This window comes from Lycorma delicatula, chromosome 3 (assembly GCF_047948215.1).
Source record: "Lycorma delicatula isolate Av1 chromosome 3, ASM4794821v1, whole genome shotgun sequence".
Taxonomy (NCBI): domain Eukaryota; kingdom Metazoa; phylum Arthropoda; class Insecta; order Hemiptera; family Fulgoridae; genus Lycorma; species Lycorma delicatula.
The window spans coordinates 68,658,152-68,684,232 of record NC_134457.1 but is presented as its reverse complement, the minus strand read 5'-3'; the positions used below and the strand labels follow the sequence as shown (position 1 = coordinate 68,684,232).

The window sequence follows — 26,081 nt, the reverse complement described above, 5'->3', positions numbered from 1 at the left end:
AAAAGCAATATGTTTACAAGCTATGTGAGCTACCACTAAATGTCATGATGCTGATAATTTGTAATGCCCAAAAAAACTCTTTTTTGTTAGTATTTTTCATATCAAAAATGAATGAATATGTTATTAGTAAGTTTATTTGCTAAAAAATGTAAGTATAACATTTATTTATTAACTAAAATTTATTTACTATTAACATAAAAGTGCTACCAAATAGCAGACTAAAAATAAATCTACATTCTTTTTTAATTCAACTAGTCTCGATCTCAACTACCAGTAAAAGTTTGATAGTTTCTTCATTTCAACCGAAAACCAACAAAAAATCTCTACAACTGGCCATTTGCCTGTTGATAATAAATAATATAAGAAAAATAAATAACCATAGTGCATTTTATTTATAAAAATTAATGGGTGTCAGTACATATACATACACATCTAGTTATTTAATTTTTTCCAGCTTAGAAATAATTTAATATAACTGAGAATGAGGAAATACAGATATATATTTTACATTTGGCTTAATAATATGTGACCGGCGTTTGATAGAAGCTCCAAATTCCCTAGCTGAAAGAATATCCAATTGTATATTATCTTCATTTTGATGATTATCATTTTTATTTTTCTTTCTTTTATGATAAACAATTTCGGCGAATAATGTAATCATTGCCAACACCAGTCCAAATAATGTTGCTATAATAACACCACCTGCAGAACACATCAATTATAAACAATAATAAAATATTATTTTAACATAATCTCAAGAAAGAATATTGATACAATTGATAATTTTCAATTTATTTAGTTAGATTAATAAATTTATTAATTAAATTTAATAAACTTAATTTCAAATTTAATCACACATCCACACTTACAGAATTCATAATTGTAAGTTATTAGTAAATCAAAAAATTCTCCAAATTGTTTTTAAATTTCAAGAAATTATAAAAAAATAAATCAAATCTTTTCCTTTACTACACAACATTTTCTATCACACAAAAGTGTAGATGAGACTTTAAGGTTAAATTCTTAGGAACTGTGTAGCATACAAAGTTCAACAATGCAACTACCACTTGAAGATACTAATTTGATTTTCAAAATTTCTCACATTAATTTTGTAAGAATTAAATTCTAAACAAATTTTGTTAGAAATTTTCATTTATTGGAAATCTAACAAACTTAATTTTTGGCAAATCTATAAAAGGATATTTTATCTCAATTTTTTGGCTTCATAACAATTTTTTTGGAGTCTACTAGTTACAATTTTGGAATTTGTTTTATTCATTTCTTCAAGTTAAAAAGCATATAAAACCAACAAATTTGCTCCTTAATTTAGGCCCAATGAATTCATTTTAAGACATGTTTAGGAACCTTTTTTCTTACAGTATTGTCCCAAATCAGCTCCTTAAGTAATGCCAAGCAATTTTGAATTACCTGCATATTATATATTTATATATACAAAGTAGTAGTGTTTGAAATTCTACTATGATTTAATTTTGTTTTCACTACAGAACAGATTGAGAAAAAAGGGAATTTCTATCCAATCAGTATTAATCATAATACCATGAAGAGGTACCAAAGGAGGCAAAGGGAGTTTCAAAATTATTGTATAACTTGTTATAATCAGGAAAGATAAAGCTTAAAAAAAGTGTACAAATTTTTCTTATTAGTTCAAAATTTCTTGAGACTATTTCAAAGAGATAAACTGTATTTTTACATATTAGTACAGGTAGATATTTAAATTTATTTGACAACATTTATAATAATACAACACATTATAGGAATGTGATAAATTAACCTTTTCAAACATTAAAAATAAGTTGTTAAATATGATGCAATCTTATGCAGCTGACTGACTAATAAATCATTATAAAAGGTTTTTTAGAAAAATTGTTAACATTTTCCATCAAAGAAAATTTATATTAAGATTCTTGTATTATTTTAACATTAATTACATTTTTTATTATTTTCTATTTCATTAAAAAAGTCACAGATCTCATAGTCTTTGCTAATTAATTTTAATACGAAATTAATAAAATTATTTTATATTTTCTAATTCACTGAAAATATAGAAAAAAACTAAACTTTCTGAATTTTCTTCTTAACCATTTTTAAATTTAAATAAGTTTTGCTAAAATATTCATTAACAAAAATGAAATTTAAATTAAAGTAATTATTAGTAAATAGGAAAGATATAATCTATATTATGTTAAAATTTTTTAAAGGACAAAATAAATATTTGTTATAAAAATATTTAAATTAAAAAATATATATATAATAAAATGGATTTTTAATAAAAAACAAATTATGTTAATTAGTAGAACAATTTAACCTTAAAAAGCAAACACTTCATGCAGCTGATCAATAAAATTTACAAGTATGTATAACAAATTAAACAAAACATGTAAAAACAAATTAATATCAATAAATACATACATATGGAGGAGGAGGTAATTTTAATAATTTATACAGAAATACAGAAACAAAAAGGAACAATTGAAATATAAGTAAGAAATGGATAATTATAAAAATGAAGGTGGAGATGAAATAAATATCGATGTAATTATAGAAAGTTTATTAGCTGGTGGGAAAGATGAAAATGTACGAAGAGATATGCCACTGTCAGAAGGTGAGGTAAGAAGTTTGTGTATAAAATCAAGAGAAATATTAATGTCACAACCATCTTTAATTGAATTAAAGATACCAGTAAAAATATTTGGTGATATTCACGGACAGTATTATGATTTGCTAAGGTGGTTTGATGGGATAGGTTACCCACCAGAAGCAAACTTTTTATTTTTAGGCGATTATGTAGACAGAGGTAATAATAGTTTAGAAACAATTTGCCTACTTTTGGCATACAAAATAAAATATCCAGAAAAGGTCTTCCTACTTCGTGGTAATCATGAATGTGCGTTTATAAATAGGATATATGGTTTTTATGATGACTGCAAAAGAAGGTACAATACTAAAATATGGAAAACATTTACAGATACATTTAACTGTTTACCAGTAGCTGCTTTAATTGAAAATAAAATATTTTGCTGTCATGGTGGATTAAGTCCAGAGCTTAATAATTTTGATCAGATAAGAAAGTTAAAAAGACCATTGGAAATACCAGATTATGGGCTAGTTTGTGACCTACTATGGGCTGATCCTTGTAAAATGACAAGTGGATGGTCACAGAATGAACGTGGTATATCTTACTCTTTTGGACGTGATGTAAGCAAGTTTTGTTATTTTAATTTTATATCTTACAAAAGTAATAATACATATTATGTCATAATATAATATACATCGTATGTTTTAAGTACAAGAAAACTAAATATAAATATATGTAGTAAATTTATTTTCACTTAGTTATCTCTTGATGTATAAAAATACAACTAACATAACATGAAATCTCCTCCAGCTATTTTATTTAAACTTATTAAGCATGAAAATTTTGCAAATTAATGCAACAAACCAAATTTTCTCTTTATTTTTAATGTTTATAAAAAAATAATTTAAAATATGACTCAAAATTATAGTGAATAGTTCAAGAAGGTCTTTAAACTACAGTCCAGTTCGTTTATCATCAGTGTTGATAGATTGCAATTTTATAAATACCTTACCTTAAAGTAATTAGGAAACTGCTTTAGGATGTAACAATACATTTAACTTGTTTTTTATATCAAATTCAGGTTTAGTAAGCTACAATATACACTAAATAAAATCTGATATCAGAATTTTGACAGCTTTGTTTCTATAAAATAATTTGCTGAAGTTGAGTCTGTTGTGTACAGTGAACAAATATGTTGTTTATATCTGGGGATGAATGTATAACCTGGTTTCTTAAAACTTAGATTGTACTTAAATTTCTAAACTTTGTTGCAAACATCATTATTTGTTTTCTTAATTATTTGTGATTTTTTCCTATAGCTTTACACATTTTCTTTATAATTTTAAAAGGAAGAAGTAATTTTCCACCTTTTCTGAATATATTGGCAATAATTTTTGTGTAAATGTCAATTAATATATGTTTATTGTCTTTAGGAATAAATATTTTGTTACAAGTCTACTATAAGAATATGTGTGTAACCATTCACAAATGCTATATTTAATTTTGTTTAGTTCTTTTGTTTTTGTTTTGTTTAGTTGTTTAGCTGGCAGTATACTGCCAGCTAATTGAATGTGTATAATTGGCAATATAGCATGAAAAAAGAAATGCATGTTTGTGCTATATGGGGTAATTTGATTAAATCTATAGTGGATACAAATGTCAGTTATGATAGGATTTTTTTATATATGCTTTAATTAAATCTATAGTTTTTCTATATGCTTTGAAAGTCAAGCTTTTCACTTAGTATATGGTGAAGTCTAGAAAGTTAATTGATTTGTTGAGTTCATATTCTGCTGATTTTTAAAATTGGGTGTTATTTGTTAAGAGTGAAGAATGTCAAGAAGACATTCCCAATTATCTATTGTCTGTAACAGTAAAAGGATGTATTTTTCAATCCCTTAAAAGTTTCTTTGAATGGAATCATTACTATTTTAAGTTTCTTTTGTGGATGGATCTAACTAAGAAATATTTTGTCTACTGCCTTCCTTAACATAAAATTTCATTTAACAAATTCATTTTAGCATTATGATTACAATTATCATTCACAGAAGAATGGATAAAGTATAAAAAGATACCATCATTGTTATCTTTCACTGCCTAGTTCTGCATAATTAATTATTACTAATCAATTTCTGTCAACAGCTAGTGAGGAAGAAATAAATTGCTATATACTACTTTATAAAACACCTTGTACTAGTTTAGCAATGAAATAAGCCTGTCTTTTCTTTCATTCTGCTTCCCAAACAGTTTATTTAGAATTTTTTAATACAGTTACCAAACATGTTGTTTTTTAAGGTTGATTGTTTTTTGTGTTTTCAGTTTTGAGACTGATTATTCACTTATCCTAAGTTCTAAATGTATTTTTAAATCTTTAGAAGTAATCCTTTTGAAAGTTAATAATTCTGCCCACAATATTTTCAGTAAAAAAATAATCTTAATGTTTTCATGCTTTATAAGGAAATAAAAAACAGTTTGGTGTAATAGTGATTAAAAAATAAATATTTACTTTGAACCAAAGAGGACTAGGAATCTTACTAATATTAATGTTATTAAATAAAATTACTTTAGTAGTTTAAGTGTTAGAATATTTTGGGGAATTAAATTCACATGGAAATATTTAATTAGAATTATACAATGGTAAATATTATAAATCATAATTTTTTATTATTTTTTGTTGTTGTTTACTCTAGATAGTTTTATGATAGTTGATTACTCTAGATTAAATCTGTTAAGCAATGTATTTATTTATACTGTATTGGGATTCTATACTACACATTTGAAATTATTTGTAAACAGATATTAAAAAAATGTGTTACAAAATTTGCAGTTATGACAGTAGCACAGAGCATGCAGAGTTGCCAACAGTAGTCTATAATCTAATTGCACTATCAAACTAAAATATAATGACTGTAGTGCTTTGGAACTCAAAGGGGGTTTAACATTGGAAATTGCAGAATATGAAAAAACTTTGCAGCTCAAGTAGGTATTATTCTGTATGATAGCATGAATTCTTGCTCAGATCAAATGGGAGGTTTCCACCAACAGCTAATATTTGATGCAAATTATATCTTCTTAAAAAGATAAAGGTCTGTGCAGCTTTAAACTAATGAGAAACCCAAGAGTACATGATGATAAAGTTCTTTAAACAAAAATTGGTATTGTGGTAGAATAAGTGACTAAATGTGTGTGGGGACTGCCTGAAGTAACATAAGTACATAGACAGCTTATGTGTACAATAAAATATTTTTTTTTTTTTAATAGCACTTTGTTTTTAATACATACATTATAATAATAATAAAAGCCAAGAACTTCCCAATGGAAGACTTTAAGCATTCATGATTCATATTCCTTTCGCTTGGCATTCTTCTTTTCCCTCTAAAATTCTTTCATTCTTCCAGAAAAGGTCATCTTCCGTTCTTCAGACCATTTCGGACGATGTTGTTTATGCTTTGGTGCATCTTTAATACATTTATATTATGATCATCTTCTTTTATACATTTTATTTATTTATTTATTATAATTTTTTACAAAAGTTTCTGCTGGTTTATTATTCTTTACAATTATCTAATATTTTTATTCCATGAAACTTAATATTTTCAATTGCAAGTTATTTTTTTATATTTCATTATTTACATTTAATTCACAACTGACCAATTCCAAAAAAAAAAATAAACAGTAAATATATAATTTATTTATTCCTAATAAATTATACAGTGGAAAAAATAGTTCTAGTTTACAAATACTTCTTCTAGTTTATGTGTATGGCAGAGACAATATTTATTTGCTGGTATTTATAAACAACTTCTTGAGCTGCAATGTTTTTTCACACTCTACAGAAGTTTTTGACATTATTATATTTCCAAGTTCCATGAATTTTGCCAGAAATATTCTCTTTGGGTTTCAAAGCACTATAGTCATATTTTAGTAGTGCAATTAGATTACGGATTACTGCTGGCAATTCTGCATGCTCTGCTTATTGTCATAACTGGTTTATTTTCAAAATATAATTGGAAATCAATTTTTGTGCAGCATTTTTTTAAATAGAAACAAATGGAAATATTTAAATAATTTTTGGTATTTACTACCATATCATAATATTAAATTATATGTCATCTACTGCACTTAAAGCTGATAAATTTTAGAAAATAATTTAGACATCTAAATATCTGTTAAAAAAGTTAATTTAATATTTAACATTTAATTAATTTACTTGAATAATTTCAATTTATAATTTCTAAATTTCAGGTGGTAGCTAAGTTTTTAGAAAAACATCAATTAGATTTAATATGTAGAGCACACCAAGTTGTTGAAGATGGATATGAATTTTTTGCCAATAAAAAACTAGTAACATTGTTTTCAGCTCCTAATTACTGCGGTGAATTTGAAAATGATGGTGGCGTAGTTGATATAGATGAAACATTTCTGTGTTCATTTAAAACCTTAAAACCAAAAGTAAAACAACTAACTGAAACCTCCACATTACAGTAATAACATAATGTGATATAATTTATTTATTTATTTTTATAAGAATTTAAACCACTACTGTTACATTTACCCTTCTCCTAAACAAAGAAATGTTCATTTTAAAAACAAAAATATACTGTATTCATAACATGAAAATAAGATGTTACTAAAATTTTAAAATCGCTGATTAATAATTAAAATTGTTTTTTATTCTAATAACAAAACTAATAGTATAAAGTGAAAACGATAGATTTGTAATATATATATATGTGTAAGTGGCATACTTTCAGTGGTCCAATCCAGGATATATGGGAGCAGGAAAACCGCTAAAGAAAGAATATTTAATACATATTTATTATTAATAATAGTAATGAATACAGAAAATAATGGTCGATATTATCATTAAATATCATAATTAAAAATATTAGCTTTAATATAATTTCTTTTTTTTAAATTATGAAATAAATTTTAAAAATTTAGTCTAGACTTTTTAGTTTCACACTATTTGCTGAGAATCACTTAAAAAATTGTTTTTTTTTTTAAAATAAAAAAAAAAACAAAACAGGAAAAACATAATCTGATACAAACATTTTTTTTTTTGCTTGACGGATTAATTCATTACAGAAGCTTTGAAAAGCTTGTACATGGGAATATAGAAATGGAATTTTGTAGCATATGAAAAATGCCATGACTGAACAGGATTTGAACCTAAAATCACCAGATAAAAGGCCAAGATGCTACCACTTATCATCATCATTGTTATTATTACTTTTATTCATTTTGTGTTACTTTTTTAACATTTTTTTTGCAATTAATTCTATACAATCTTAAATTTAGTTACACAGGTTATACAAATAACCTTTATACATAAAATTATCCTTTAACATTTATCATAGTACAAAGAAGTAATAATTTCCTCTAAGTTTTAACAGAATTACAAATTAAAGTTTAACAGAATTACTAAAATAATAAAAATATTTTTTTTAACAATATCTTTTTAATATACGAGAAAAGAAGACTTTCTCTAAAAATGATGGAACAATCACATAACTGGTATACAGGCTTCAATATTATTTCCAGTTTACTCAATACAACGTTCAGCAAAGGTTTTTACTATCAAAGATTGCAGTTACAATTTTAGGACATAATTATATAAGGTATCTCTCAAATCTTCATCAGAGGAAATATATTTTCCTTTCAGTACAATTTTAATTAAGTGGAATTCACATAATAAAAATAACATAAAATAAGTGGTTTTCATAAATAAGTTATATCTAAATTCAGTCATCCGATGATTTCAACAGAGTTTTCTGCAAGTAAATAGTACCAGAAGAGTTAAATGAAATCTCTTCAGTTAAAGTTTGATATTAACATTACACTAATATTACTCAACAATAGTACAGCTTTCTCTTTTTGTTTGTTTTTTTTTTTAATGACAGAAATCTACAGAATAAAAAAAAATAGCTACTAAAACTGAAATATTTTATGTTCATACAGAAAAATAATTACCTAAACTTTCCAGAGAAATACCCTCATAATCATCAAAGTTGTGACAAATTCCTTTATTTGAAGAATTCCAGTATTTTGCATTGAGTACTTCAAAATATCGATCTTTTTGCAAATCCAAAATCCTATAAATATTTAAAAAATTTATATATAAAGCACTGTGAATTCACACAAAAAGTAAATGCATGCAGTAAAAGTACATGTAAGACAAGTACAGGTAAGACTTTTCTTATTTAATTTTTCCATTTCATCATATTGCAGCCAAATGAAACAAAACCAAAGCAGAAACTGAAATTATATATCATTAGTATTAAAAGATAATTGAATGGTTAAGATGTATAAATGGAAGACCATAATACAATTCTCTTTACAGCATGTACTGAGTGAATAAATTGGATAACAAAAAAACTTATTAAATTGCTGTTTGGAAAAAAGTAGATAAATAAAATAATTTAAATACAAAACAAAGCAAATAAATAAATACACAAATGCAAGTCAAATTTTTAGAGTGATCGTTACTGGCTACAATGACTAACAACCAGTTGAAATTTCATCTTTCAAAATATAAAAATTCTAAAAGGAGATAATTATTTCAGAATGTAGAATTGAGACTCCTAGGGACACTTCCTTAGTCTTGTGGTCTTCTTAATACTTAGCAATGATTTTTCTCAAAATATCACACTATACACCTTTACTCTCTTCACAGATGATAAAACTGTATATTAATCAACAGATACAACAGAGTTAGAACATTTTGCATAAACCATTGCAATGTATTTTTCAGGTAGATGTAGCTTTGCTAATTATATGGAAAGCATTTCCATTAATGACAAAAATAGTTTTTTTCTGTTGCCATAATGTAAACCTTTGGACATTTATTGATGACAAATTTTTGTGGGATGAAAACTTAAGCTACTGAAAAAAAAACTGAAGCTACTCAAAAAAAAAACTAATAAGTTTTAATATGTAAAAATGGGGTTTAAAGTCTTTGTGTGTTGCCAGTAAATATTACTAAGACAAATTTTTAGTAAATTAAAAATTCTGGTAACTCCATGTGTTTATATTTATGAATACACAACATTTACTGAAAAGAGAAAATCATTTATTTAAAAAAAAAAAACATTATTTTTGTTACACAGTGTAATACTTTGACCTATTAGAAAACACTACTGATCAATTTATTTAAAACTAAATGATTCCTTTGACAAATACAATATTAACTCTGTTGACAAGTTTATTAATAGTTGCTGAAAAGGTAAACAAGAATTTTTTATATACTTAAATTTAACATCTAGCGTATATATGTACCTACTTACATACATAATGTAATATTTAGAGATTAATGGTATTAAAACTGTTATTTTATTGTATACATATTTAATTTATTAGTTGCATAGGCCAATTAAAAAAAAATTTGGAACTGAGATAAAAGTAGGTAAATTAGAGAGTATTTTTTATCGCCAATCTTGAAATGAAATCAGTTTTCCTTCATCATCCTCAAATTTTTAGTTATGACCCTTTAAAATATTGAGAAACTTCTTAAATAATAGAATAAAAATATAATAAAAATTAAAATTCCTACCTTTATTTTGCAGATATTTTACATTTATCTTAATTTCTTTTTTCTTATTCTCCTTTTGTGTTCAGTGAAGTCTTCTCTTTTATCATATAGCAGTAGTAACTCATCATAGATAGATTCATCCCATCTGCCTTGATAACGTTGTTCCATTTGTAATATATTTTCATTGAACCTTTCTCCTTGTTTGTTTCTGATTTCACCCAAGTTTAAAGCAAAAAAGTCCAAATGAGAATGTAAAAAATGAATTTTCAATGACATTCTGCTGCCTAAATTTTTGTAGTTCACTAAAAGTTAATTTATAAGCTGATCATGGTTTTCAGTTTTTTGTTTCCAACAAAACCAGTAACAACATCTTTGAATGACTTCCATGCTGCTAGTTCTTTTGGATTCAGTTTGCTGTCAAATATATGATCAAGAATTAATTTTTATATTTGTGGCCCGATGAATATTTCCTCATTTAATTTGGCTTGACTTAACTGTGAAAAATCCTCAGCGAAATATTCAAAGTCATCTCCATCTTTATAATGCTCTTAGAAAATTCATTATGCATAGTTAGTTTTATGTGTAGAGGTGGTAAAATAATACGATCTGCTTTGACAAGGAGAATATTGACAACATTTTCCTTTCCTGGGGTAAACTGAGTCTTTAATTGCGTAGTGTTTATCCCTGTCTATCCCACAAACACATATATTTTGTAAAGCCAATCTGGAGACCAAGAAGAAGGACTATCACTTTCAAGTCAGCAATGATTTGCCATGAGTGTTCATCATATTAATAGCTTTTAAAATTTTGGCATATTATCATATGCTTTATTGCTACAGCATGTGCTACCGGTATAGAAAAAAACTTATTCGAGTTATGTAACAACACTGCCTTTAAGCTTCTTTTTGATGAGTCTATAAATAAATATCAATCATGAATAACATATTCAATGACCAGTTCAGACATTAGCCCAAAAACATCAAGACAGGAACAAATTAAACAATCTCTTCTATAGTATTTCAGTAAATTTTCGTTTCAATTTTTGTGTGTTGAAATTTTAGTATCCTTGTTTATTTAATAAAGTCCATTGTTTAAGACGTGATCCTAGGAGTTCTGCATGTTGTTTCAACAAATACAAGTCATGAATTAGGTCACTCAGTAATGAGGTGAGATTCAGTATTTGATTCTTCTGGAATGTAAATATCTATTGAAGTTAAGGATTCATTGGTTGGGCCTTCTGGGTAATCAAAATTTTCTTTCCAAGATGTTGGAGTAAGCCAACAACAACATGGTATGCAATATCCTTTTATTGTTTGAATTGAAACCAGTAACATTTGTTAAGCAAAAATAGCAGTCATCATAATGGTTAGTATGCTCTCACCAAATCATAGGTATGTCAAAAGGCAAATGCTCTTTTCTTCATTTTAACCACTGGGTTAGTATAATGTAGCACTTGCTGCTTGCTACATATGGAGCTCAGAATTTATCTTTGTCTTCAAGGGACAGATACTGGTTTTTGTTGACTTTACATGGTGAATTCTCTGCAAATGTAACGTAAAAAAAAAACTGGAGAATTTTTACAAGCCCGATTTCAAAATGTAAAATAATAATAATAAAAAATAAAAAAAATAATAATAAAATAAATAAAAATAATAATAAAATAAATAAAAATAATAATAAAATAAATAAAAATAATAATAAAAATTAACTTATTTGTATTATTTGTTCAATTTGAACAAATAAATTTAAGGGGTTGTAACTAAAGAACGTTATGTGATTGGTTGTTTTGGAATATACGAGGTGTGATAAAAAAATACGGTGAATAATTTTTTATTAAAAAAAGTAATAAGGTTACATAGAATTCGATGTAATCTCCTTCAAAGTACTGTCCTTGGCTAGCAATGCACTTATCCCAACATTGACTCCATGACTGGAGGCATTTCTGGAAGGCGTCTTTCGGAAGGGCTGTCAGCTGCTCGGTCGTGGCCCTCTCAATGTCAGCAATGGTGTCAAAACATTTTCCTTTAAGCACAGTTTTAATTTTTGGGAAGAGCCAAAAGTCGCATGGTGCTAAATCCGGTGAGTAAGGCGGATGTGGACACCCACCGGGTTGGTCTAGTGGTTAACGCGTCTTCCCAAAGCTGATTTGGAAGTCGAGAGTTACAGCGTTCAAGTCCTAGTAAAGCCAGATATTTTTACATGGATTTGAATACTAGATCGTGGATACCGGTGTTCTTTGGTGGTTGGGTTTCAATTAACCATACATCTTAGGAATGGTCGAACTGAGAATGTACAAGACTACACTTCATTTACACTCACACATATCATCCTCATTCATCCTCTGAAGAATTATCTAAACGGTAGTTTACCAGAGGCTAAACAGGAAAAAGAAAGGCGGATGTGGACAGACAGGAACACTTTTTTTGGCCAAAAACTCACGAATGAGAAGCGAGTTGTGACACGGCGCGTTGTTGTGGTGAAGAAGGAAGCCATTGGTCCATTTTTCTGGTCGCTTTCTTCGTACGTAGTTTCGCTTTGAACGGATCCGTACGAGATGTTAAGGTCTTCCGATAGCTCTCGAATAGCTCTCGAATTCGCCTGTTTGAACGAATCAGTGTTTACATTTTTTGCACATTTTCAACTGTTTTTGAGGTTACTGGACGTCCCGCATGCTGCTAGTCTTCAACAGACTCATTTCCATTTTTAAATCGGTCATACCACTTGTACGCAGTCTTCAAAGTTAACACATTATCGCCGTACACCGATTCTAACATTTCGTGAGCTTCTTTGGCACTCTTTTGCAACTTAAAACAAAACTTAATGTTAATGCGTTGTTCAAAATCCATGTTGCGCGACAGACACGATAAACACAATCTCACTCTAGCAGCTCTGGCAGCTGACTGGCAGGCTTGAACGTGTTACAACTTGTCCCTGCCTGTCTCAGTTGATCACGCTATTGGACAAATTACAGCATATGGATGTAGCGTCTGCAGTTGTCGTTATAAAAATTCATTCACCATATTTTTTGATCACACCTCGTATATTCAGGATTCAGCACATAAATTACTATATAGAATACCTACTCTCTTTTCAGTTCCAAATTTTATGTTGACCAGTACTATCTTCAGGTAGGATGCATTACTGTTATTTCATAAAATAATTAGTTTTATATATTATTATTAACAGTATCACTTCTCTTTTTCGTTGAAAATTTTGTACTTTGTAATGCTGCTCTGAGCAAGGTTTTTCCATGGTTTTCCTTGAGCCTTCAAGGTGAAAACAAAAACAGTTCTCTTTTTTAATCAGTGGAACAGAAATCAAAGTTAAAAAAAAAACAAGTAGTAGCTTAGATTACCTATCATGTACAAAAATTACACCAGTTTCCCATTAATGAAAATTACACTAAAATGCTTGCAAATGACTACTAAATGAACAACAGATATTTTTTAATTACAATATCTTGGTTGTTAATAACTAAAAATATTAGCGAGTCTTCACCAAAGTGACAATTTCCTACTGCAAACTATCTGTTGGTATCTTCAAGAAGTTCAAATTACTTCAGATAATTAGACTTTGATTTAACTATAGGAAGGAAACATTTAAAAAAATTTAAGTACTAATCTCAGCAAAAACAAGTTCAGTATGTTGTGCAAGTTATTGTGAGGGTGTAAATGAAATAAGACATGGTGTTCTATTAATATTAACAAAATAATTTAAAGTAAATGAATAATTCTTCAAGTTTCAACGTTAATTGTTTAAGAGTAGTATCTTGCTATAAAAAATAAATTGTTATAAAAATGTTAGATCAATTTTTATAGCAATAAAGACATAAATTAAGGTAGATTTACAGAATCCAAATTTATGTCTTTGATTTACAGAAATGATATTAATAGTATAAAAGAAAAAAAGAAAACTAAACTCATTATACAGCAACACAGTTAGCGACAATTTACTACAACCAAGAAATACCATTATAGGTAAAAAACAAAAAATAAAGAAAAACAAGTAACAAACCCTATTCAAAAATTCTTATTAGTTAAGTTAGCTATCCTAATTAGTTTTAGTAGATTAAAGCTTTAAAAAAAAGGGTGCTAAAACATACTAGAAATAATGAAATAAGAAAAAAAATATATTTCTAAATTTTTCATGAAGTTATGTAAGTTTTCATTTAAAATATAAATTTTTCACAAACATTACATGGATAAAATGTACAACGAAATGAATCATCAAACTTGTACTACTTGCTAAAAGGTAAGGCTTAAACAAATGTATATATACACAAAAAACAACCTATTCAGAAAGATTTAACAACTTCCTCTTTTTTTAAGTCCTACTTTAGCAAATTTTTTTTACATTAACTAACTTCAAAATTTTATTCACACCCATTTTTAATTTTGCGATTTAAGATTCTCACAGGAAAGTAGAGTATTTCAGTATTATTCTTGAGTAGTGACAAAAAAAATTCATGTACACAAAACATAGCTGATTTCATCACTATATCTGGTTCTCTTTAAAAACTAGTAAAATTGTTAGGATATATGTAAACAAATAAATACACAGAGTCCAAAGCTGATGTATTTTGAAAGGGGAAATTCATCTGAATCAATCATTAACAAATTAATCCATATTGGAATTAAAATATTTATTCAATCATATTAGCAGTAATTAATAATGTTCATATAACATAATCTTTGTATATGATAATATATACCAAACATGTATTGGTGGTATACCTTCTACTTATTTCTCCACCAAGTTCACTTGACAACTGAACTGCAACAGCAAAAGGTTGCTCTGCAAATAAATGTCCAATCTCTGTTAAATTACAGTTTTGTGATATCCTAAATCTGATTTCAGCTGAATCATGGATAAATGCAAATTCTCCTTCTTCACTATCAAGTACCTGAGAAAGTAAAAAAAATAATTTTCAAACAAAGTATAAGAAAAATGCCACAACTACAAGCTCGTAACTGAACTATAAATTCAAATTACTTAAAATTAGAAAATAATTTAAAGCATATTTTTTGAAAAATTACCAAAAAATTACGATAACTACAAGACTTGTGCTGTTCCACAGCAATGGTTTAAGTGTATTTTTAAGGGTGAGGAAATGTGCATTGATCGAAGTCTGTGTGGACTCAAAAGATGGCATATGACATGGCGAGTGTTTTAAGACCCTTTACGAATGCTGTATCTTAATTATATACTGAGATATTTCAATTTGAACGCCATTGTGGTAAGGCTTTAAATATAAGAAAAGCTATATTTTCTAAAAACTCCTCTCATAATTGGTGAGCTTAGTCGGTGCACGCTTGTTATCTGTGACCTGATGTAATGAGTGTTTTGAGTCTCAACAAAGTTGTAAATAAATTAGTTACAGAGTAATAACAGGAGAAAAACTAATTTTTTAGTTTAGCAACTTTTTCAAATATATAAACATGCAGAAACATTGATAATTTGTTAGGAATTTATTATTTTTCCTATTTACATTAATTTATTGATAACTGACAATCTCTAAATTATATTTTAAATATTCGGTATTAATTTTTTTAAAAGACAACTCTTTTAGTTGTATTTTTTAGTAGTAATAGTCATTATACAAGTATTTTATTTCAGTTGATATATTATTTATTGCACCATTTCAGTTGATTTTATATATATATATTTTTTTTTCTTTTGAAAAACAAGTAGTCTTTTGAAAATCTTATTAGATAATAAATAACCCTTCTTTGTATATTGTGGTCTGGTTAAATTAACATTCTAATAGGGATTAACTAATTTAGGTATAACAGGCATAATTACTCTAATTTAAGCCTTAATTAACATTGTATATTTACTTTTCAACAAAATATATATATTTTTTTTTTGATAGCATAATTTTTTGATACCTTTTGGAAACCAACAGAAGAATTAGGAACAGGTCCAGTTCTTTCAATTGCTTGCAGAATATGACCATACTGTTCATTGACAGGATAATCCCAGACACGAAATTGTGTTTGAAAATTTGAATTATTAAGAGTTATTTCCTTCCACATTCTAAACAAAGAAACCAATAACTTAATGTAAATTTAAAGCAAAAGAATATGTAAAACTTCTTTAATTCAATATACCAGCATCATCCATAAAGTAAAGAACTTTCTTTTAGCTATAAAATATTAAATCTCAAGTAATAAGTGCAAGTTATCATGAAAACTTTAAAACATTATTTTTGCAAAATTATCAACTATTGGGTCATTTTTTAAATCATGTAATGAATTAATTAAGCAGTCATAGATTTGACTGTGAATTTTCAATTGATACACCACCTTAAGGAGTTCATTGCAATGATTACATTCTCACCTATTATCCAGTGTCTACATCACTTGTCTAGATTACCCTTTATACATATCTATACGTAAAATAACAATGTGCAAAGTACAAGCCATAAATCCAAAAATGTACATAAAAAATATTTAAAAAAATTGCCCATAAAAACTGATTTACTTCTATGGATTTTATTCCACGAAAGTTCAACTACAGGCGTTGAAAAATTAAAGGTATAAACATAATTTACTCCTGTAAAAGTAAACCAGATCAACTTACTATGGTATAGAATTATTCTTTTCTCAATACGTATTGGAATTTATTCTGGTATAATCATGAAAAATTTATCATGCAAAATTTTGCAATGGTGGTTATTGTGAAAGATATGATTAATACTTATAATTTACATTCAATATTTACAATTATTCACAGTATATCATATAGTTACAATAATTTACAATTCAACAATCAAAACTAATTACAAAATACAAAAACAATGTTTTTTACTTTATTTTTATGAAATATTTTTCATATTTTTTTATTTAAATTAATACTGACTCTTTTCAAAGAAAGCTTGATTTTTTAAGAAAGTTAAACTTCTCCATTTTCTCTTCTTCACAAAAATCTCTTGAATGCTACAAGGGTCTTTCAATAATTGAAATAGGATTATTGAAAGATAAAGATGGGATAAGTACCTAAATATAGTCAGGTATAATGTTAAAAAGTAGTGTTAGTTTCTTTGTCATTGAATAAACAATTTTTCTTTTTCTACAGTCATTTGCCACATCAGTTCTTGAACAACCCTTTTATTTTTGTGAATATGAGCACAATAAAAAAAAAAATTTTGAACAACTGTAAAATTCCCATAATGAAATGTGATAAAAAAAAGTAAGATGTTTCACATTTAATATAATAAAATAAAAAATTTAGTCATCATAATTTCTTTTAACTGTGTTTTGTTTTATCGTATTTTATTTTTTTAAATGAAATACGTTTTTAAGCCTTCTGTAAAATCTATTTTTTTCTCATTTTCACATGTAATTGGGTAATTAAGCCAATCAGTCTTTCAAATTTCAAAACCTTTATCAGTTTTCTTTTTTGGAATGGACAGAGAAACATGACTTAATTAAGGATACATAAATAAGAACAACAATACAATAACTTTATTTTAAAATTAATTTTAAAAAAGGTTCACAATTTAACGGGGCGTAATAATAATAAGTACAATTACAAAAATGTTATAGTAAATAATGTTGAAAATAATAATAGCAAATAGAAACATAAAATTTAAGAAGAGGATATAATGCATTTTAAATATTTCTTACATATATTATACTAGTATTACATTTATTTATCACTTACTTGTATAAAATATCTTCAGCATTTTTCATGTTCTGGAAATATTTATGAGCAGCATGATTTGCTACAACTGTATAATTTATTTTTGATTGTTTCACAAGCTGATCTAGAGATTGAACAGACAACTAGAAAAAGATTAAATACAAAAAATGAATTCTCCTTGTTTAATTTGCAGATAGCAGCTGAGAAGGCTTAGCATGACAGAGGATTGTAATGGAAAACTTCCAAGTCCTGCATATCCAAGTATTTGTTACCAGTACAAGAGGTAGCAGAAATGAAAAATTTAGAATATAAAAACACAGAAAAGATACAGAAGATGATGAATGACGTCAAGAAAAAGGAGATTGTCAGTGTACATAGTGCACATTCCTCATATTATCCTTTAACTGAGCAGCAATCATTATTCTGATACAATAAATATATATAAAGTACATTTAGAAAATAAGATCTTGTCATTGTGTGTACATAAAATTGAACCAGCTGTTAGCTACAAAAACTGATACTTTACAGTATAAATACATCCATTATTTTGCAAAAAATTCATATATATTTTTCTCAACCTGAAAACAATTTTTGTATAGAAATTTAAACATCATTTTTGTGAGGAATACAAATTTTTTTGAAAATATAAATATATTTATATATCTGTAAAGCAACTTATCCTGACTGACTGATTCATAATGCCAAACAAAAACTACTAAGATATATTGATGAAAATTTATATACATGTTCTTATGATAAAAGTGTACATTAAGAAAGGGATTTTTGAAATTCTGAGTTTAAAGGATTAAAATGGAGTAACAATGAAGCTTACAATTTTTATAAATATTTCAGTGGTAACAAATGAAGATATCAACTTGATTTTTAGTATGGATAATCTTCATGTGAATATCAAACAACTTATTTCTAGAGCTTTGAAATTCTGAGCTTAAAGGGTTAAAATGGATTTTGAACTTTGTTTCAAATCCAGTTATTTTTTTTGTAATTTCTCAGTAACAAAGGAAGATAACTTGATTTTTCATGTATGACATCTTTATATGAATATCTAAAAATAAATTTCTATTTTTAAAAAATTCTTTATTACTGCATTTAGAAGATACTATTATATTTTGAAACACAAGTTAAAGAAAAATTTAAAAAACTTGCCTGCATTCTTTCAACAGCAAGAAAAGCTGCAAGGTTTGCTGTAAAAGTAGCCAACATCAAAACAACAAATAACCAGTAAGCTGCAACTAATGTTCTTCCACTTAAAGCTTTGGGAGCCTCACCTCCTCCATGTGGTGTAAATGATGTCAATGCAAACCAAAAGCTTTCCTTCAGTGTAAAATGTCTGTTATTAATGAAAATGAAAAAAAAACATATAAATACAATTTAATTTAATGAAGAAATATGTCAAATCATGTTACTAATCTACATTTTGAATAATAATAAAATAATGAAAAAAATTAACTGTAAATAAAAAAAAATCATTAAACAAAAAATAATTAAAATAATAAAATAATCATCATTTGACCTGAAATATTTAAAAAATAGATTTCAAGTCTGTTTAATTTCAATAATAGTTTGGATTTTTAATAAAAAATTAGATTTAATGAATTTCTATCTACAAGTCCATTCAAAATTACTTCTTTCCTATTGCTCCTCTTCTACGTACAATTGCCACACCGTAACTGGGAGTAGCACAGTAATATTGAAGAACATCTTCAATGCACAGTAACAGTACACAATAAACCTCCAGTATTGTGCATACAAAAAGGAAGTAGAGTAAAAATGCAACTGAATAAATAAGAAACAGAATACAAACAGAACAGGTCTTTCAAGTGGCCTCCAAAAGGAAAAAAAATCACACAACAAACAAATAACCAGTGGAAAAATTAACGTCGAAGTATTATAAATAAAATTTTTCAAGGAAAATAATATCACAAATATTTGTAGCAAATATGAAGTTCTGAAAGTTTGCACAGTAATTGTTCAAATCCAACACAATTTTCAATCACATTCTAAATATTGCCTGCTTAAATAAAATTAAAGCAATAAGAACTTTCAGAATAGAATCAATTTCAATACATTATTTTAAGCTTAATTTTTTGTAATTTTACCATGCTCGGAATTTAACCAAATTTTTTTGAGGAAGAAAGAGTTCACTGTCCTTGTTACTCCTTTTCGAAAAAAAGAAAAACATTTTTTGAATTTCGATTTGCTTCAGACAGAATTTACAGTATTATTGCACCTTTTTTCTTTAACGTAACATGACTGAGATTAATTACTACTATTAGAAATAAACTGCAATACCTAACCTGCAAGGATAAGGATAGAGTTGTTTATTATTTTGCGCACTATATGGTGAATACTTGTCAAGGAACCAAACTAAGATACCAATTACTGCGAGAGAAGCCACTATACTGAGCCAAACTTCTGAACGAAGTACAGTCATAAACTTAAACAATGATGTTCTACGAACAGGTTTTCTTATTACTGAAACAAATTAATAATTATATAATTACAAAATCTCTAACTGAATTTTGAACTAGTCAGATCAAATACTTATTTTTTATAATTAATTTTGCTTCAATAAACTGTCACTTCAGCACTGGCCATTTAATATGAAAGTTAGTCTATTAAAGATTGAGATTCTGTTAATTTTAACACTTAGAAAGAATGTCAAGTGCTACTCAACAGCTGATAGCAGCTGTCTCTTGCATCTTATCATCAAGTATGTCATATTTCTTTGGTTGTCTTTGCTTCTAATGGATTAAATCTGTCATTAGATTTCACAAGTAGATTGTTCTATTTTAAGAGGTTATCACCAGACTTATAACCTCCATAAACTTAATTTATAGTCTGAATTTTTGTTTATATTAAGTTCATCTTTAGTGCTACTTCTTTTTATACAATAAAAAGAACATTCAATACACAAAAACAAAGTTTTATTTACTAGTTCTTTGTTAGTATTCATGCATGTTATTTTTCTCAATTATATGAGTAGGCATTGATCTCCAAAGCAGAGTGGTTATGCCTTTCATCCAGAGGTTCTGGTCTGGGTTCAAGTCCCAGTCCTAAACTAAAACTAAACCTAACCTAACCTAAACCTATTATTCAATGGATAATAGTTTCATTATTATCCATTGGTGGGAGCTTTTACAGGGTGCCAATAAAATGGAAAAAAGACTTTGAAAACTTCAATTCACTATTCCAAGGGAACAAATGATAGATATTTGTGTAACAAAAATAAGAGTAGACAATCTGTGATGAAATATTTTAAATTCTTAACAATCTGGGTTTTTATTTAGATGAATAATGGTGAAAGTGATTTTTTTAAACACCACAGATTGTAATATTATATGTAATAGAAAAGGAACAATCTGAGAATGAAATTACTAGTAATTATGAAACTGGATTGTCAGGACAAAATATGGAGAGGGATGCTCATTATTCTGTAAAGTACCTAAATGTTTTATTGAATACTGTACCAAGGTAAATTTCTGAAGCTGAATTCTGCCTATCAATTTTTAAACTATAATTATTATTTTTAAATCAAGTTATAAAGTATAGCAATTATTAGTTAATAGTAGTTACAAAGTTAGCGTTCAGATCACATATGTCCCAGATATTGAAATGTATATTCAAGATTATAGAATGTATATCTGTTAGAGATCACATATTTTTTAGCATGTGTACTTGACAATAAAACCTTGATCCATAATTAAGAATTTGTTTCTTAATTAGTTTATTTTATGTGACAGAAGAAAATAAAATAATTTGAGTAATTTTTATGCAAGTACTTTGCTTGTATGTAGGTAGTAACATAACAGTCTAATAAAAAAAACAACTGAAGCCCGAACTTCAACCCTAGTCTCCATTACATCATTCAGCTGCTCTATAAACTAAACACACTACTGAGTTAGATAGTACTATTTATAAACTATTTTATAAATAAAAAGAATTAATATTTATTGTTTACCAATTGTGAAACCTCCTTGCTCAAAATATGGAGCTACAAAATCTATTACTTGCTCTCTTTCTGATGTCATAGTTAAGGCTGTAACAACTATGTCAGTTTTCTGAAAATTATAAATAATTAACTTAATCAATGGTCACCAATAACCATGTTTTTACAAATCCATCACTTTTTAATCTTGGTTATTTAAGTCGGCTCTAATTTTTAATCTAACCCAAAACTTATTTTTTGTAATACAAGCAAATAATTCTCCATCTTTAAATTCAGGTGTTATTTTGCATGCTGACAAAACCAGCAGTTGTTTTCAAGGAAAAAAACTGTAAAAAAATTCAGCTCTTGTTTCTAAAATATAATGAAGATAGTTAACAGGTTTGACAGTTTTCATTAAATGGTCTAATTCTAAATTTCTCAAAAACTACTGTCTTTTACTTCCAAAGTAGATTAAATAATGAAATTATTTTTAGGTTTGATGAAACTTGTATATAATGTATCCAAAATCATAAATTTCTAGATGTTATAAACGATAAAAGACAGGTTAAAAGACACTTTTTAGATCTTACTAAGAAATTAAATTCTACATCTTTTGTTTTATCTATTATTTTGCAAAACTGTATCAAGAGTGACTTTACAAATCATTCATATTTTAAATTTGTTCTTATATTAAGTAATTTCTTTATATTAAGTATGATAATATTATTTATGGAGCTGGTAATACCTAATTCCCCTTATTTCTTTCTGATCTAATTCTAATTTTTTTTCATAACTGAAAAAATAATCAGAACAATAAGTCATACCAACAAAACAATAACTTGTAAACATCGTATAACAAGTTTAAACATCCTAACTCTTAGTTGTCTGTGTATTAATATCTTTTGCCATGTTTATAGAAATCTCAATGATTTTATGTGACTTCTTTCAATACAATTACTGAACCAGAAAAAATATTTTTAAATTATCTGCTCCACATTTTGCTTTTTATAAAAAGAAGTCCACAATATACATATCTCAAACACTACAACAAGCTTCACCCACAATATAACAGTTCTTTCAAGGACTTACAGAAAAAAGATTTACTGACAATTAATGCATATGATTCAGTACATGAATTTTTAAATGACAATGTTAATCAATTTTTATACACATATACATGTGATCATAAATGAATGTTTAGGAACAATAATATTAAAAATTGTATAAGTAAATGAAAAATACCAGCATTTATTTCTTGCGTTCTTACTTTCATTTTTTCAGCATTTTTTTCTTACTTTTAGCTTAATTATCTTCTTCTTATCAGATAAAATCTAAGTAAAATTTTTAATACCCAAAATTTAGTAAATATTTATTTTTGGTATAAAAACAGAATATGGATTCTATTTATATCTGCTGCTTCCAATGCATGAACACGTGTCCATCTTCTTGGTTGTTATGTTGACTGCTTACGATCCAGTTTTTTGCCAACTACTATATTTCTACTACAATTTATCAGGATATTTTATATACAGAAGAAAGTAAAGCTGTAGTCTACAATTACTCAAGTTTTATTTTTTCACCTTACTAAACTATAATTACCACATACTGTATCGTTTATAGTGACCAAAAACTTGTCTCTTGGTTGGTTGGGTATGCTGTTAATACATAAATACAGTATGTATAATGTTTGTTATTACATCGGTTGTAGTGACATATAGGTTATTATGACTTATTTTTTCTACTGCAATGCAACGTTTTACTGTTTATAATAACTGATGGAAGTGACTCGTCAGTAACGTAGTATATCTACAATGTAGCTACAGAAATACTTTGTCGGTTAAAATGAGTCACCTTTTCCTTTTTACCTGCATATGTACTATAGTTCTTGTTTAGAGAGAGAGAGAGAGAGAGAGCGAATGAGTGGAGTGAGTGAGTGGAGTGAGTGAGTGAGTGAGTGGAGTGAGTGAGTGGAGTGAGAGAGAGTGAGTGGAGTGAGAGAGAGTGAGTGGAGTGAGAGAGAGTGAAGAGACGGGGAGAGGGAGTGAGAGAGAGGGGGAGAGGGAGAGAGAGGGGTAGAGAGAGAGATCCCTATATTCCAAACTAAGGCGAACGATTTTTCTCAAAATTACAATGGTTCCATCACGTCATGATATTGTGTGTCGGGGAGAATAAGTGGCATGGTTGCAGCAGCTCCAACCAGTGTCAGAAAAATGGCTAGAAACCATTTGACCAAAATTAAAAGAGGGCTACTCGGATGAAAAAATCTGTAACGCTGATGAATCTGGTCTTTTTTTAAACTGATGCCAGAAAGAACCCTTCGGTTTAAAGGCGAAATGTGTTTGGGGGGAAATTATCAAAAGAAAGACTAACAGTACTAACTGCTACAAATGTGACTGGAACTAAAAAAAAACAATTTGTTTATATAGAAAAGTGCTAAACCCCGATGTTTTAAAAATTTGAAATCACTTCCTGTTATGAACGAAAGTAACAAGAAAGCTTGAATAAGTGATATCTTTACGTCTTGGTTATGAAAATGGGATCGTGAATTAAAGATTGAAAATGACAAAATACTGCTGCTCATTGACAACTGTACAGCTCATTCATATGTTGGAAATCTTTCGTGTATAAAGTTAATGTTCTTACAACCGAAAACAACAGCAGTCTTAAAGGCCTTAGATCAAGTTGCTAAAAGTCCACTACAAAAAAAACCTTATTTTACAAATGTTACAGGATTTAGATAAAAAAATAAAACACAAATAACTATTCTGGTTGCCATAATTATGTTAGAAAGATCATGGAATGAGGTTTCTCTGCTGATTGTAAAAAATTGTTTTCAACATGTAGGATTTTTACCACAAGCTGGTGAAGTTACTGATGTCTCATGCGAAGAATTTTTAGGGAATGGGGGCAATAGTCTGCAAAACCAATTGTCAAATGCATTGTTTGAAGATTATCAAGAGGTTGACAAAGATTTAGAAATGCATGAAACTGTAACAGATGATGATGTAGTGGCTTCAGTACCAGCAGAAATAGACGGGGATGTAGGTAATGATCACAAAGGTAACGATAGCGACAATGATGAAGGCATCAACCTGCCAAATCTTCCAGAAGTTTGAACAGCAATGAAAACTGTTTGCCGGTTTCTCAGTTTTACAGAAATTGTTAATGAAGAAACAGAGTTTTTGTTTTGATTTAGAAAAGAACCTTCAAAAACTGCATTACAACACAAAATGTTCAAAACAAAGCAAAATAACCGACTTTTGCAGAAAAAGTAATTTTTACAATTTTTCTCTTTTACTCTACGTATTTGTATTTATTACTGTATATATATATTTTTTAATTTTATTTTATTTTATTACTGAAATAAACTGTTTTTATTTTTAATGATTATTATTTTAGTGTGTTACAATACCCGTGAAAATGAAATATTAAAGTAGTACTACTAAGCTACCTAAACATCGGTTATTGTGACTATCAGTTAAAATGACCTAAAATTGTCGGTTTCTTGGGGTCACTATAGATGATATTTACTGTATTATTTTTCAAAATTTGGGGACTATATTGAGCATTTAGTTATATAATATTATAAAATATTTATTACATTCAATAAAAAGAAAAAATGTCTCTTTACTTACCCCTGCACTAAGATCGCCAATTAGTCCATTCCAGGAACCATTAGGAAATCTTATGCCATGCTTATCAGACGTTAGTATCTCATAATCAAAATACATATCTTTTGCTAGTTGTTTTATTAGATCAATACAATATCCTTCCCAAATTTCATTTCCTTCATGGTCTCGCTTAATTTCTCCAGTTTCTGGATCTTTTACATGGTATGCCCATGGAACAGACTAAAAAAATGCTACACTGTTAGTGCAAATTTAATACATTTCAAGTTTATGAAGTTCTACAAACGTAAAATAATTCTGCATTTAAGTGCGAAACTCCTCGCTGACTCAATTATCACAAATTTTCCAATTTTCTTCATAGGTAGGAAAATGAAATTAGCATATTTATATATACTTAAGAGGTCTTAAAAACTTTACAAAAAAGTAAGTACTTTAAACAAAGTAAACAGAAAATAAGTGATAAGATTATTTCCTAAACAGTTGAATTAACAATTGGTTGTAAAATGGAGTGTCAACAATGGAAGAATTGAAATATGAAACCTCTAGATATGTTCTCCTTAAGTATTAACTATATTTAAGGGATTTTTCCTTATTTACCCATAAGGGATGAAAATTGATTTTTCTGAATAAACACATCACACTCTTATTGAAATACAAAATTGAAATTTATTAGGAATATTTATTGCTACAACTACCTATTGTACTACTGTACTGTTACATAAAGTAATATTTACT

At 27.5% G+C, this 26,081-nt stretch overlaps 2 protein-coding genes across 2 annotated transcripts in view; one reads left to right on the top strand and one right to left on the bottom strand.

Moving 5' to 3' along the window:
• Positions 1-425: 425 nt before the first annotated feature.
• LOC142321145 (ionotropic receptor 25a-like) overlaps positions 426-26,081 on the bottom strand; it is a 48,813-nt gene continuing 23,157 nt past the window's right edge. The window contains exons 8-16 of the mRNA XM_075359139.1: positions 25,353-25,568; positions 21,751-21,850; positions 20,087-20,264; positions 18,936-19,119; positions 17,793-17,914; positions 16,016-16,163; positions 14,861-15,030; positions 8,570-8,691; positions 426-702 (exon numbers count right to left, since the gene is read on the bottom strand). Coding sequence (XP_075215254.1) covers positions 467-702; positions 8,570-8,691; positions 14,861-15,030; positions 16,016-16,163; positions 17,793-17,914; positions 18,936-19,119; positions 20,087-20,264; positions 21,751-21,850; positions 25,353-25,568 — 1,476 coding nt within the window. The 3' untranslated portion in view covers positions 426-466. The remainder of the gene's footprint in view (positions 703-8,569; positions 8,692-14,860; positions 15,031-16,015; positions 16,164-17,792; positions 17,915-18,935; positions 19,120-20,086; positions 20,265-21,750; positions 21,851-25,352; positions 25,569-26,081) is intronic.
• LOC142320752 (serine/threonine-protein phosphatase alpha-3 isoform-like) lies at positions 2,539-7,084 on the top strand. Its single transcript, XM_075358745.1, has 2 exons — positions 2,539-3,216; positions 6,842-7,084. Exons 1-2 carry the CDS (start codon positions 2,608-2,610, stop codon positions 7,082-7,084), a joined length of 852 nt encoding a protein of 283 aa, XP_075214860.1. The 5' UTR covers positions 2,539-2,607.

Coding starts and splice junctions, on each gene's coding strand:
- LOC142320752 (XM_075358745.1), top strand. CDS start 2,608: ATGCCACTGTCAGAAGGTGAGGTAAGAAGTTTGTGTATAAAATCAAGA. Junction 3,217..6,841: donor CTTACTCTTTTGGACGTGAT/GTAAGCAAGTTT, acceptor TCTAAATTTCAG/GTGGTAGCTAAGTTTTTAGA.